Raw genomic sequence first — 15,917 nt, forward strand, 5'->3', positions numbered from 1 at the left:
CTCCTGGGATCCTAAGAGGATAACCCAACCTCGGGTCAGGGCATTCATCCCATGACCAAGTCCTGGTTCCTGAGACAGGAATTAACCAGCAACTCTGAAACATTAAATACGAGTGGCTAACATCTGAGGGCTTACTTTGTGCCAGGTGCTGTCTGAAGAGCTTCACAGGTACTGACTCGGGTAATCCTCCCAACCACCCCTGTATCCAGGAAAAGAAAGTGTGCCTCTGGAGGGTAAAACACCTGCCCGTGGTCACACATCTACTAGACGGCAGTGCTGGGACTGGGACAGAGGCAGTCTGCCTCGGGCTCACACAGCCCTCATCACTTCGCTGTGCCGCCTTCTCCTACTAACATGGTGTCTCCTGTGCTCACCACGATGGCCAGCAGACAGGTGGCCGCGTATTTCTGCTCACCTCCCTCCTGCTGAGTTCCAAGGAAGGAAGGAAGTCATTTTCCATTCTGTCCATGATGCGTACAATGTCTTCAAACACTTTCCGATACCTCCGTTCATCCACAACCTTCACCTGAAAGAAAACGAGCCCTCTTTTCAGTCTTACGTGCTCCAAGCTCATCTTTCTTTGAGATTACCTAACAGTTTAAAACCAGTCATTCTAGAAACGATTTCAAATAAACTGTGGTTCAAACAACATCCTCAAACACTTCCTGAAATCTCGTCCATCTACAAATTTTTACCTGAAAAAACCAAACAGATCCTTATTTTAGTCTTATGTACTCTCAATGTATATATTTCTAAGAGCCTAACCATTTTTAAAAGGTCATTAAAACAGACATAAATTAAACTAAGCATGACAGAATCACACACCTGAAGATAAAGATAAAGTTAACTGGTTAACTTTTTGGAAAAGTTAAATCTCTGTGCTAAGAAGCTTGGCAATAATAAATTTTGGGGAAGAATATTTTCTTGTTCCATTGTTACTTGGTGGTGGAGAAAATGTGACGATTGTGCTAAAAATTATTTCCTGCGCTGCACAAATTGACAGTGTCAAAACCTACCTATGACTGTTTCTAACAATGATCATAAAAGTTCTGAAACAGCAGAAAAAAATGAGTAATAGATTTAACTCTATTAGCTGTTACGTACACTGCCAAGAATCATAATATCAATGTTCAGGTTATATAATGATAAAGGTCTGCTAGTAAATAAACCCTACGGCCATTTTAGAAAACAGCTGATACAAAATGTCCCAGATTAGAGTAAAAGCATGACAACAGACAAACAAGCCAACCTGACTAACAGATCAAAAAAACCTCCCATCTGACACAGCATGCTCAGCTTCCTGATACAGCTATGTTTTTTTAACTATTAAAGCTTTATGCAAATCGATGCCCCAAATGAACATAATTAACATAGCATTTTCACTTATTAACATCCCAGTTTCTTTTGAGAATACAAAACTTCACAAAATCAACTTTAAGAAAAGACTGATGCATGCAGTAGAGGCTGGAAAGCCAGTGCAGAAAATAAGAACAGCAAAGCTGAGGCCAGCGCCTCACGGACTGGGGCGTTTTTCACATGTCTGTACCACAATGCTGCGGGAGCTGAGCGGCAAGCAACCCCGAGCATGTCCGGGTCCCTGCTGCAGTGTTAGCTTGGAAGGAATTTTGTACTTTTTAAAATACTTTCACAACACTTTGCAACTCTTTATTTCAAAAAGAATTTTACATAAGCCATCTTATTTTCACAACAACCTGTGAGAATACCAAAGCAAGGGTTATTCTTCTCATAGTGGAGAATATTGAGATACAAAAAGATTGACTAAGCTGCCCACGGCCACAGTTAAGAGCAGAGGTGATATGTGGACCTCTAGCATTGAAGACCTTTTCCAAAACACCAGGTACGCAACAGGACCAACTTGGGCAGGTCTTAAAAACAAAGAAGCCCCGGCCCACTCATCACAATCTGCAGGGGGTGGGGTCCACGCATCTGCATTTCTTAAAGCTCTTTCGGCAATTTTATGTCCACCAAAGTCTGAGGACCAATACAACAGATCCCACCCACAAGTGCAGTGGTGGGAACCCCATCTCAGCTCAATCTCAGCCAGCCCACAGCAAGTCTGAAGTTAACTGGTCACCAAGCACTTGGTCCCTTTTGTTAACAGTCACTGATGCAAATAGTGGTAAAAATATAACATGGTTCTTAAAGCCTCCAATCATAGCAAGCCCAACAGTCCAAAATTTGGAGTGGTTACCCAATAAAATCAAAGCTTTTCTCAGTGGGTTATCATGATCATAACCCTTAATGCACATTAAAAATAATAAAGGGGATGTCATACTAAGTGAAGTAAGCCAGAGAGAGAAAGGAAAATACCATATGATACCACTCATATAAGGAATCTAAAAAAATGACACAAATGAACTTATTTATAAAACAGAAGCAGACTCACAGACATAGAAAACGAACTTATGATTACCGGGGAGGAAGCAGGGAGTGGAAAGATAAACTGGGAGTTTGGGATTTGAAGATACTAACTACTATACATAAAATAGATAAACAGCAGTGTCCTACTGTATAGCACAGGGAACTACATTCAATCTCTTGTAGCAACCTATAATGAAAAAGAATATGGAAAAGAACATATACATATAATATATATATATTATATATAAAACTGAATCACTATGCTGTATGCCAGAAATTAACATAACATTGTAAACCAACTATAGGTCAATAAAAATATTTCAAGATGGACAAAAGTCATGATTGCCTCAATAAAATTTAGAGTCTATTCTAAGAGCAAGAACTAACTTTGTACATAAAGGAAATGCCCCAAAGTCATTCCCCTTTAAGACAGTAGTAGGATAAGACATAATGGTGATAACCTATCTCAGAAGCCAAGAAAATCAGCATATATACAGAGGAAAGAAATTTACCCTGCTATGCTCTTTGCATGTCTTACCTCATTAATCCTCATAAGTAGGTACCATTGTTATCCCCATTTTATAGAGAAGGAAACTGAGGGACAGGGAGATGTTACATACATTTTTCATGGTTACAGTTTAAAAGTGGTTGAGCTGGGACGCAAATTTAAGCAGTCTAGCTATAAAATCCATTCTGTCAAGCACTGCACTATATAGATTTTGACAGATTACATGACCACAGGTCTGGAAAACTTACAAGAAATAATCTGAATATACTAGCTTTTATAAATTGAATCAACAAGATCCCAAGATAAAACCTGCATACTAATAACACACAGTTAGAAAACACAACGTGAAAACAAAAACTTTACTCACAACAGAGACAAAAATTTAACTAACTGGCCATTAATACAGCCCAGGATGCAATCGAATAAAAGAAAATTTTCAAACCTGTGCTCCTGGAGGGGAAGACTTTACTATCTAGTTAAGTTAGTAGGACTAACAATATGCTCTTAAGGTAATAGATAATGCTGTATTCTGACCAGTCTGAGCCACTGCCGTACCTACCCCTCCACCTGGACCTCTCTTTTGGGGCTTCCCCTCCTTACTATCTATCTGGTAAGAAGCTACATCCTTGAAGATCTAGCCTAGAACTCTTCTTTACATATAATGACTTTAGAAGGCTAAGGTTACTCCCCAGCCGCTATGCAGCATGAGAAACGTCTAGTCAGTAAAAGGCCTAGAGTGTTAAGAGCCATATGGATAGCATTTAGGAGGGCCGAGGGCACTAACTTCTCAATGCTGCAAATGATTATTTGGTTACGGAAACATTTATGGCCCACTGAATTACTGATCTGTTCTGAGCCTAAATAATGCTCTCAGAATAGATACTTAATACACAAACCAATGAATGAATGAACAAACAAGTGTTTACCCCAATATGGAAGAGGGCGCTAACAGGCTTGTGGTCACTGGTTTTCAGTTCCATGTGACTCCGGTAATGAAGCTGATTGACATTAATTCCTCTCCAAAGAATTCGGTCACACCAGGCTGGAACCCGACATTTCCCACTGCAAATTAAAGAAAAGGAATTAGAAGGAGGCTATACCACACAAGAACGTGATGCCTACCACACTGGGTCTGACCAGAGTTAGGCCCTCTTGTTGTATGCTTCTCCTTCTCTAATGGCCCCAACTGTCATCTTCCCCACCACACCACAAGCTCCGTGAAGGGACTGTGCCTGCTTGTTCACCACTGAATTCCCATCCCCTAACACAGTATCTGGTGCAAAGCAGGTGCTCAGTGAATAGTTATCTAATGAATGAATAAATTCATTAAACCTTCTTAAAACACCCTCTGAAGGTCAGGATTATATTCAGAACACTTCTTCTTCATTTGCTTGATCAAATGCAATGACAGATAGACAATTAATAAAATCTAAAAACCCAATCTTTCATTCCTAAACTGGGCTTAATCACTGGAGATGGGTAATGGTAGAGATTTCTTTAAACCTGGACTTCTATGGACAAGTCTAGCTTCTTCTAATCGAGCTGAACTAACATCTAAGCATGCAAGTCTGAATATTTAACAGTCCATAAGAATACCAAGTGGAAGGGAGAAGCCTATTTATCACTCTATTAAAAAAGCAACACCTGTACACCTGATCCAGATGGTGACACTAAGTTCTTATCAGTAGCTGAATTCAGTTGACTCTCAAGTCAGGTGAGTGGAAGAAACAAGGCGAAGTGTACAAGATCTGTCAGAGTCACTTTTCACTTGCTGAGCATCTCCCTCAGAGGACAGGGATACAGACTCCTCCCCACCCCACCCTAGTTCTCTCTGAGGCTAAAGAAGCTTAATATGTCCAGGGATTCTCTTTTTCTCTCAGACTTCTGGGCTCAGTCAGCTAGGAAACCATAGGAAACAAAGAAATAGTAGGGAGAAGACCAGGAGTGTACTGTCAGGGGCACTTTACTAGGGGTGATCAGGAAGTCTCAGGGCCCCTTAGACAGTGGTTCTCAGCTTTCTTCAGCAGCCATGGAGGTCGAGCCCAGGCACCGCTGTTTTTAAAAGTTCCCCAAGAGATTCTAATGTGTACTCAGGACTGAGAACCGCTGTGCTGGAAGAATCCTTAATGGCGCTTTGTTTTCACCTCTGGTACCCTGAGATAGAGTTGAAAAACAGTTTGGGCAACTCTGCTGAGGTGATAAAAATAAGGCACTGCAGGTGGCCCAGAAAACTTCGACAGCCTGACAGAGCAGTTAATACTGCCCTGTGTTAAGCTCACCTGTGAGTACACACGAATTAAAAAGTCTTCTGTAATAGCACTGAGACATTATGTTTTTATATCTGCTTCTGGCGAGACCTAAACATTCCCCAGCTCTTCATCAACACAGACAGATGGAAATAAGATCAGGTCTTAACCTATCTCATGAGGAGCTTCTCATTATCTTACCTGGAATCCCATCGGTCTGTTTTAGAGTCATACTTATAAGTGGGGATAAACTTGATGTCCCCTTCCATGAAGTCTGCAAAAGCCTTTTTCTGTGTGCGCTGAATATTTAGCTAGAGATAGAAAAAAAGTATCACATAAGCAGGGTAACACCATCTTAATATAGGTGATAATCAGGTTGATCAGCCATTTCTAAGTATCTAGGTTCCATATCTTTTGCAACTGTCAGAGTACATACATAAAATTTCTGCGCCTTATGAAGTACATTTTGACATTCCCACAGCACTTAAACTTACCCACAGAAAGGATGCTTATTTGAGTACATTACTAACTTTTCATTGCTAACAGTGGTCAGAGTAAAATGAAAAAACAAAACCTGAATAATCATAAGTTCCCTGAAGTTAGCACAATTTTAATTTAAAAAAAAAGCACACAACTGTTGAATGGATAATTCCAAAAGCCAAATTCAGTGAATAGTTAGAAATCATTTTGAAAGTTACCCTCACTCAAATATTTTAGCAGTATTACATAAGATTCAGAACTTACTCCAACTGTACCCACTTTGGAGGCAGGACTGAGGAAGAAATGCAAAGAAGTTGGCCAGCCAACCTCAATGTGAAGGTACACACAGCCAAGAAGGGCTCACTGTAAAAACCATTCTACTGCAAAACTTCAGGATTTTGACTATGTCTGAAGATCAAAAGTCTCACATTAGGATTTAAAGATTCCAATCAAGTGGAGACATTTTCTTCCCTCAGTAAGAAGCATTCAGTTTTAGCAGCCAGTATCCATATGCTGAAGTAAAAATTCAAGTCATGTGCCAGGTTCCAAGGCAAATTTACAGAATACTAGGTTCCTGAATATCAAGTTTTATATAAATGTTACCAAATCAATGCTTCTCCCACAGGTTTTAACATCTATAAACCAGCTAACCCCAGCTTCTCAATCAGTTCCCATTAGACCACTGTGTGTGCTATTTTTCCCAGACAAACTTCTCTTCTGTGCTTCCCAAGCCCCACACAGGGCCTCCCTCTTTTACCTCCAAGCTGTTGCTAAGCCTGCCAAGTAATCATAGAGCAGCTTTCCCTGCTCCATCTGCCAAACCACATCAACATAGCTGAAGGCCCACTTCCTCCAGGAAGTGTTCTCCAATTAACCCCACCCGTTCTCCAACTCATTTATACAGATCTCCAAAATCTCTTCTTGATAAAGACTTAATGAAGAAACATTATATTTACTTTCATCACTAACGGTATCTCTTCTCCTCCCATCTGAGCGTGTAATAAAAGCACTGCCTACTTTGTGTGTATTCACTGCATCACCAGTCACAATGTTTTCCCCAGACAATGAGACCTTTCTGTCTACTTCTAGAGTAAGATACACCTCCCATGGGTCTACCTCATCCACCTAACAACTGTATCTGCTATCAAGGAAAGTACCTATAAAATAAAAATTTACTGACCTGGTCAAATTTCAAGAGTCTCTGAAGGTCATTCTTGTTAATAAGACTCTTCACTTCATTGGCATCAGGCATGCAAAGTCTATAGTTCAAATCTCCCAACCAGATGACAACACTGGGGATCAAGAAATATATGAATAGAAGCAGCAGTAATGAGCATAAAAGTCAACCAGAGGAGAATGGAGAGAAGAAAAATGGGCAGATTACCGATAAGCATTCGTTTATCACTATCTGACGAGGGGTTTAAGCTATAACTATCCTTTGGGGACAAGCACTGCCAACACCTGAAAGGGACTAGGGATTACAGACAGGCAGGAGGGCGGGCAGTCCACACATGGAAAACAAAGCCAGGGAAATACAGTGTATGTGTGGGGTTCAGAAGCCAAGGAGTTAACTGCCTGAGAGAAGCGTGTAGTTTGTTTGCTGGACTAGCTTCAAAATTTTGCCTGGCTGCTTGCCAGGTCTCTAGGGGAAGAGAATCTGAACGTTTGCGGCCTCTCCGAGCCCTGATGTTCCGCAGGCTCTCCAGTAAACTCTGCATGGTCTAAGTGACAGCTCGCTCAGGCAGGGCTCACTCGCAAATGTTGGTCCAGGGCTTTCTCCTGCAGCCGAGATGTTTATCCCTGCCCAGATCCACAGTCCGAGTCCCAGGCAGGATGGGGAAGGGCGTGCCACGGGAGCCTCGGGCCCCCAATCACAGCAACAGGCCTTTAGGTGTGCTGAGAGCCCCACAGAGGAGACCTGAAATTACCACAGCAAGATGGGTTGTCTTGTGAGCTGTCTCAAGTTCTAGATGGGTCTCTCTTTGCCAGTCTTAAATGCAACATGAAGTTTATGGAATCCTGGGGAAATAAATTTACGGAATTCCAGGGCAACTTTATGACCACTGATGTCAAGGCCTTGTTTGACCACTGTGAAACAGAATTCCGTATGATCCTAATTGTTGAGACAACATGGAAACAGGCCAACATCGCTACCTTTCCCTTCTCTTTCCTCAATTACTCCACTCTCTACTGATTCTAATACCCCTAAATTATCTTTTGTTTTCCTACTAATTCACATCTCAAACCACTTGTTCCAAATCTCATCACTCTCTCAGGGTTTCAATTACTAGTATTAATTTCCTTACAACTAATTATTTTCTACTAACAATCCATTCCTCAACTGATTTCTGTTTCTACCCTTATTAAGTCCCATTCTTCACTAATCTTTCATATTATCCATTGGTGTCTTTAAGTCTCCACCACCTCTACTCTTATTGATTCACAGCCAGTAAAAAGAATAATGTAGATCTATATTTACTGGCTTGGAAAGAGATTCACAATAAATAGGATAATACGGTCCTATATAATGAGTATGTGTGTGTTTGGATGTGCACGGAGAAAAGTCTAGAACAGCACTATTCAGAAGAAATATGATGCACATCACAAATTTAATTTTAAATTTTCTAGTAGCTGCATGTAAAGAAGTAAAAGAAACAAGCGAGAACAACAAATTTCATTTAACTCAGTATATCCAAACTACTGTCATTTCAACAAGTAATCAATATTTTAAAATTGAGACATTTTACAATTTGTCCCTACTAAAATCAGTGTATAGTTTTCGCTTACAGCACATCTCCATTTGGACTACCTACTTTCAAGTGCCCAACAGCCACCTATGGCTACTGGCTGTCATCCTGGACAGCACAGATCTAGAAGGAAACACACAGAATTGTTGATGATGGTTTTCTTTGGAGAGAGTGACTAGCTGGGGAGAGTAGAGATAAGAAATGAAGGAGTTTTACTTTTACTTTTTATTACATTTATGAACATTTCTATTTTATAATAAAAAATAATAAAAATTGACTCCAGTTGACAGACCTCCCCCATCATTACTCTATATGCCCACTAATGGAACTAACCTTTCCTCTGATAATAAATCTAATTTCTCAGACTCAATGCATCTGCTATTCCTCAACCCCACCCACCTCATCTTTGTGACCTCAACCCCTAAACAGTAATCTCTCACTTTTCACATTTCTATAGTTTCATATCACCTTTAATTTCTTCTCAGCCCCACTACTCAAAGGTAAAGGAGAGGGGGAGGGTATAGCTCGGTATGGTAGAGTGTGTGCTTACAATGCATTAGGTCCTGGGTTCAATCCCCAGTACCTCCATTAAAATAAATTATAAACAAATAAACCTAATTACCTCCCCCCACCAAAAAAAAATAAATAAAACCAACCAAACAAAGGCTAAAGGAGACTTAACCACTCACTCATGTTTCATGATGTTCAGCTGTGGGAGGGTCTGATTTGGGACCACAAAACTCATTCGTGCGCAAATGTCCTTATAATCTTGATTCCTTCTCTCAAAGTCCTCCACATGGGCAGCCAGATGGGAATTGACAATGCAAAAGGTAGTGTTGTGAAATACAAATCTCACAGCTACCCCACCTTTGTTTCCCTGTTAGCAAGAGTAATTATTCACAGTTAGTACAAAGACACAACTAGCACCTGAACTTCACATGGACATAAATCATAATCCAGCTCATTTTCAAAGTAACTCACCATCTTCCCCATGATTCCAGTTCCAACTGTTTCTGTAGCAACATCACGGATGTATCGCCACTGATCCTTTCTGGCAAATATCAGGAGCATCATCCCAACAAGGCGGACTAGTTGAACCTATGAGTTCCAGGGAGTTAGAAAAGGTTCTTGTTGATACTACTCTTTGCCACATAGCTAACTTCCCACAACTAATTTTCCACCAAGAAGATACAATCATGCCCTAATCTGAATTCAAATCCTCTAATTTCCCATTGGACTCCATAACGAGAAAACAGTATTTTTCTGGGAAAGCTCTAATCTGTCTCTGACCAGTAAAAAGTCTTCAGGGACAATGAGTACACTCAGCTCTAATCATTATTTTAATCACTTTTTAGGCTACCATGAGTAGGCAGCATTAAAAATTCAAATAATAAAGATAAAGCCTCTATCTCAGTGTGTTCCTTTTGTTTCTCCTTCCTAATTTCTAATTTACAATATCCTAAGGAATTAACATTTATAAAATAGCAATCCTTTTTACTTTGATTATTATTACTCTGTGAACTAGGACTAGAAATATGTCTAAAATCTGTATTAGGCAAGCACCTATATGAGAGGAATAACATTGTCAGGAGTCTTATTACCTACATCAGCTATAAGAGGATGTAGACGAAAATTATTTAGACAGACAACTCCTTTTAAAGGGATTAGTATGGTAGCCTTGTACTTAAAATAACTCTTCTGGTAGCCTCCATGTGCTTTCTAAAGTCCAACAAATTGGCCCACCTTGCTAAAGTCAACTCTACTCTTGACTTACAACCAAGTTTAGAGCTCATTTAAATTCCACAACACTTCTGTTCTTGCTCCAGTTCCAAAGCTTACCCTATGCACCCACATGCTTCAAACTGCTTTCCTGGAAAGCATCCAGTTCTGACCATGTCAGTGAGCAATTTCAATCTTCATCTCTTATTACACAAATCATTTACCTTATATGTAATCATTTTGACTTAATTATGGTTATGCGAACAATAAAATTTTTTTTTTCTCCAAAAAGCTACCTAAGCAATGAAACTATAGGATCAGGAAGCTTAGGGAAATTTTTTTCTATGAAATAGGAGTAAAAATGATTAGTGTGTCCTATTCTAGTATTACATATACATGGGGAAGAATTCAATTAAACCATTCTTTTGGAACAAGCTATAGATAACAGAATAACTTGCAGTGAATTCTATTTAGTCGTATACAAAAAAAAAGATAATTAAATTCAGCTTACTTTCTTATACTTGGCTTTGGAATGCAAACTCCTCTCCACAGCCAAGGACCACTCTTGTTCCTTCACAGATTCAAAGTAGAAAAAAGCTTCTGTGCTCAAGTCCAGCTCTTGGAATCTGAGAAAACAAGAGGATGTGATGTCTATACACATCCCATAATTATTTTTGACTACCTCCTGTTCCATTTTCTGGGCCATTAGGTGAAAAAAGGAATGGGAGAGAGATGAATTTTATGGAACTGCTCTGCTGAGTCAGGTGATCAGTAAGGACAAGTAGCTTTCTTTTCGAAAAACTCCCCCACAAGTATACACAGAGGCTATGTAAAATACAAACCAAAGAACACCTCCAAAAGGGATAATAGCAGACCTTTGCTTATCTATCCCAGCAATAGCCATTGTTGGAATTAACCTCGAGTCTCAGTTTCTGTGAAGAATATAGTTTTCTATGGATTTCAAGAGGATTAGATGCTTCGTTACATCATTTTAGGTCTGTTCCTTTCTGATCTCACAAATCTGACCCACAAGTTAACTCTCAGATAAAGTCTACAGTAGGTTTTTACACACAGTTAAAAAAAAAAAAAAGGAAGGCAAAATATCACGTAAACTAACACCAAACGTATAGCCAAAATGAAATTCCCGACATGTATTTTACCCAATGCAGTAGATATCAGGAGGATTCGGATCACAGTTCAGCCAAGGTTCTAACCCACTATCTGGAGACTGGCCATTCACGTTCCAAGTTCCAATAAAAAATCTAATAGATAATACCAAAACATAATTTAAAAACAAAGGTCAAGTGTGAACCAATGGAAGTTCTATACAAGGGTATGTTCACAATAAGCCAACATAATTTCTCAAACTGTTTTGCCACATACACATAAAAACCCCTTGCACATAGAAAGAAAAGGCAGGGGGCTTATTCTAAGTTTTACATCAGGTAAACCTACAGAAAGGAACCAAGTTTCTACTTTAAAAACACAAATTTAATTGCTCTACCACATTTCCTTTCAATGAAACTCCATCCAAATTTATACTTGAAGAGAGAGCTTGTGGATGGGAAAGAGGTATCTTCATGCTGTAAGGATACCTAATACGGATAACTGTTCCATAAGGAGCTGCAGTTAAATCCAAAAACTTACTTCCCAAAGGATTACAAAGACATCTGTGTAGGAAATTCTGCTGAGACAGATACAGTATTAAGGGGGAAAGCAGAAGGGAAAACTCATGACTGTCTTTACTGTTTACATACAAATATAAGCATCGTGGGGAATATGAAGAACTGGAGGTTTCAGCACAGGGATGTAGTTATGACTGAGTTAGAAGAAATGAGGCATAATGGGATAGCAGATGGGACTGGAATCTTGGACTAAAAGGGTGCATGCTGTTAGCAAATAACAAAGAACAGTGTTGCTGCTTTGTACATCAGGATACATACCACACACAGTGGGTCCAGAAAAGAGGATATCAACAAGCAAAGATGAAGTGAAAAATATAATAGAGGAAAGAATCCAAGACAGATCTCCTAATCAAGAGGATTGGGTGAAACTTCCTTTAGTTAACTTTCCAAAGCAGGTAGGTTAAGATCTAGTGGTAATGGTGTACTTTGCCAGCAAGCCGGCTAGATAAACACACTTGCTTATGGAATGTGCTAGGAGACAATTCCCTAGTACCTGTGAGCTTGTTTTGGTTCTCTAAGAGTAGACAGAAACATGAGTAGATGTGATATCATTAGTAATGAGAAAATCCAAGGGAAAATGTAGAATTTGCATTATCATGGATGTGTATATTATTGACCAGCATAGACAGGGGCCTGAAACAGCTCACCATTCCTTTTTACTATGCTTTCTTTTTTTAAATCGACATATAGTCAATTTACAATGTTGCATTAATTTCTGGTGTACAGCATAATGATTCAGTTGTACATACTATGCTTTGATTCTTAGTTAAGCTAATTAAATTAATACCTTAAATACCAAAAGACCACTTTCTGCTATACCTACTAACTTTTAGCCTCAGTAAGTAGAAAAGAGACTAACTTGAACGTCTGGATGTTGACATATTCTTTCTCTCGCTTTGCCAGGATATGTTTGATGAGACCCTCTCGTTGCCCAGACTGGGTGTTTGGTACAAAGAGCTTCCGCATGGTGTTGGTCACCTTGGGCTGTTCCTTGTTAGAAACTTCTTTTTCACGTGGAAGCCTAGCAAATAAATGAGGAATTCAAAAGTGAAATAGCCTTAAATAGAAAAGTCTCCCACGTGGGAAATATGTTTCAACACAGGACTTACATTCTATTCACGGAAGAGGGTGGAGGTGGAGGTTCCCGATGAACCCCTGTAGGCTGATTCTGCAAATTTGTTTTCTTGTCCACATTCATAGATGAAAAATTATCCTCAAATCCAAGAAGCCCTGAAGGACACAGAACCCAGAGTCAAAGGAGGGGGAAAAGACAACATTCAACTTATCTAGGTAGACAGGACTTTGCTTTGATCAGCAGTTTTGACTTGATCAATATTTGCTTAGCAGCGTTACCAAACAGAAAGGTATAAGGGTAGCAATAACTTAGACTGGGGGGAGAAGCACATCTCTCCCTGAAGCACTGACATATTAACTAGACCACAGTCAGTCACATTAATTTGGAAACTGAATAATAAGAGCTAGTATTTATAGAAGACTCAGCACAATCCCTGGTTCATAGTAAGGGATTATATATTATCTTACTTAATCTTCACGAAGACCCCACAAGGCAGGTACTATTAAAATGCTTCCTATGTTACAGAAAAAGAAACAAAAGCTCAGAGTTGTCAAGTAACTTGACCAAGGTCAGTAAGTCGGAGAACTAGGATTTCAATCAAGGTAGTCTCGCTCCGGAGTCTGCACCCCTCTGCCAAGCTGGCTCCTGAACAGCTAACGTGCCATTTAAAGGATCAGGAGTGAACATTAGTCAGTGGCCATAGACTTGATACAACCACTCCAGAGGAGAAGGTATCTGACATTGACATGAATCCACATTATTTTATCCATTCAGATAAAATCTATTGACTCTGCAAGGATCATAGCAATCAGGGAAAAAAAGAATCTTTTCAGTACCTGAAAAAACAGAAGATTTATCCTTAGTGTCTAATTTCTGGTACCAGCTGGATGAGTCCTTTTGCTCCGGAACAAGAAGTTGTGACTGAGCTGAAGAGATAAGGATCATGGTCAGAAATTGAGGTGCCCTTCATTGAATGGAATTTACCATAACCAAAGGCCGTTCACTCAGCACTCCTTAAGTGTAGGGGCTAGCACCATTCTTGAATACAAAGGAAGAAACTAAGAAAACGCAGGTAGCTCTGGGATCATCTGGGACCAGAGGAGGATTATAGTCTGCAGTAAACTGTCCAAGACATGGCGCTGAAGATTCTGGAAATTGACTCAGTGTTCTTAAAGCCGAAAAGACTTATTCCCTAACCTATCCCTGGGTTCATTCCTGAAGAAAAAAAAATTGCCTATCAAGGTTCAAGGGGTGAGGTACTTTGCTAATGGCCACTTGCCTCTGTATAGCATGTCCTGTTCAAATGGTAGAAAGAAAACTGCCAAGTCTTGAGTTACCTTCCTGAGCAGCAAGGACCTCTGAGAGGAACTTCAAGCAGTGTTCCTCATCGGGGATTTCAAAGCGGCGCTCTCTGGTCCAGTCCCCCTGAACCCGAATTTTGCAGCCACCTAAAAAGAATGGAAATCCACACACATATTCTATTCTGTAGCTATGTGGGACCATATTTTCAACTTACCAATTTAATAGGAGAAAGTCCAGATCACAAATATTCCAGACCTCTAATGTACGAAGCATGCCTGTAATATCACGGGATTTGGTGAGGTGGTGGTGGTGGGGTGATGCAGAGAGGGAAATCTAAGACACTGATGAACTGTGCAAATGAGCAGTCCAATATAGTGCTATGATGCATACAAAAATCATACTTTCTTACATTCTGATATATTGCTCAGATGTCAATGTAAGAACCTCCAAATTCTAGCAGAAGACTAATTCCTCAACCACCATCCTCCCCTCACCTAGTTGAAATTCATACCATTTCAAAATCTGAATTATGTAGTAAGAGTCTTGGAAGCGTGAAGGGAATAAAGGAACTAGGGTGGTTTGTTCCCAGGTACAGATTGTACCCAGGCAATTGAATTTACAAACTAATTAAAAAAGAAAAGAATAATGAGATTGGTTTGAATTATTCTGAAAAGAAGCATCTATCCCTCATTTACCTCAAGTGAAAAACGTATGTCTTGAATAAACTCACAAAAGCAATATATAATGACCTATGTCCAGGAGTGGTCTGGTTCAAGTATAGCCAATTGGAAAACTGTGTAATTAGAAGCCAAGTTATTTAGGACTTCAGCTTCTTCTGTATATAACATACAGTCTCCCCTTTTCTAATGCCCTATAGTTATCATCTGTATCAACTGTCTGGATATGGTGACCTAGGAAACCTACGTACTTGTTTATTTCTTATTTTAACTGATTTATTACATATATTGCTTTCTCACATGGCAACTTGCAGGCAAGAGGCAGGCTGCACATATGGGTTATCCAACACAACACTGCCGATGGTCTTCCGGGGTTGTCTGGGACTGAGGGGCTTCTCAGGATTCAGGATGTTCAAAGCTAAGATCGGGAAAGTCCCAGGCAAACCAGGATTGCAGGTCACTTTCTTGATAACAGTGACGTCAGACTTCAGAGACAGAAGGCATTTAATGACTCTAGAACTGGACTCTTTCACACTTGTAAATTAGAAATGAGAAAATAAAATGAAAACCCTAGTTTCTTGGGGTAGAAATCCACTTCTGAGCCTTTGGATCTTTTTTCCCTTTGCATTTCCTTATGTTTCTATCTTCACAGATTTAGTGATCAGAAAAAATGAGGTAAAAATAGAAAATGAGGGAAAAAGTGAAAAAGAACGCACCCAAGAGACCAGAGATAAGAAAATTAATGAGGGTACTGGTGCAAGATGGAGAAAAAAAAAGGGGGCATGAATAAGAACTGTCAATTAGCACAGCCTTGAATATACAGAGAAAACCTCCTTCAGGGCACAAGGAGTCCTCTCCTTCTCAGATAATTTATATTAAAAAGAGAAGAAAAGAGCAGTTTCTATCTGATAGAACAAGAACACATATCCTCTCTCTCCCACAATCCTTGAAAGATATACTTTAGCAAATATAAAAACTAAACTGACCCATTTAACAAACAGAAGATTCCAGAAATTGCTTACAAAGTAACACTAGATGCTCTCTCAGCATGTTTCATGGGAAAGAGGACAAATCAGCCCCGCAACCCAACCTTCTA

General features: G+C 39.7%; 1 protein-coding gene across 3 annotated transcripts in view; it reads right to left on the reverse strand.

Moving 5' to 3' along the window:
• The window catches only part of OCRL (OCRL inositol polyphosphate-5-phosphatase), a 46,278-nt gene that overhangs the window by 16,153 nt on the left and 14,208 nt on the right, over nucleotides 1-15,917 (reverse strand). For all 3 annotated transcript variants that reach the window (XM_032474374.1, XM_032474375.1, XM_032474373.1), the window contains exons 5-16: nucleotides 14,180-14,290; nucleotides 13,679-13,768; nucleotides 12,877-12,997; nucleotides 12,627-12,788; nucleotides 11,243-11,344; nucleotides 10,594-10,708; nucleotides 9,345-9,461; nucleotides 9,053-9,240; nucleotides 6,797-6,908; nucleotides 5,338-5,447; nucleotides 3,817-3,952; nucleotides 416-526 (exon numbers count right to left, since the gene is read on the reverse strand). In XM_032474374.1, the coding sequence (XP_032330265.1) occupies nucleotides 416-526; nucleotides 3,817-3,952; nucleotides 5,338-5,447; nucleotides 6,797-6,908; nucleotides 9,053-9,240; nucleotides 9,345-9,461; nucleotides 10,594-10,708; nucleotides 11,243-11,344; nucleotides 12,627-12,788; nucleotides 12,877-12,997; nucleotides 13,679-13,768; nucleotides 14,180-14,290 (1,475 nt within the window). The remainder of the gene's footprint in view (nucleotides 1-415; nucleotides 527-3,816; nucleotides 3,953-5,337; nucleotides 5,448-6,796; nucleotides 6,909-9,052; nucleotides 9,241-9,344; nucleotides 9,462-10,593; nucleotides 10,709-11,242; nucleotides 11,345-12,626; nucleotides 12,789-12,876; nucleotides 12,998-13,678; nucleotides 13,769-14,179; nucleotides 14,291-15,917) is intronic.

The sequence above is a fragment of the Camelus ferus genome, chromosome X, assembly GCF_009834535.1.
Source record: "Camelus ferus isolate YT-003-E chromosome X, BCGSAC_Cfer_1.0, whole genome shotgun sequence".
Taxonomy (NCBI): domain Eukaryota; kingdom Metazoa; phylum Chordata; class Mammalia; order Artiodactyla; family Camelidae; genus Camelus; species Camelus ferus.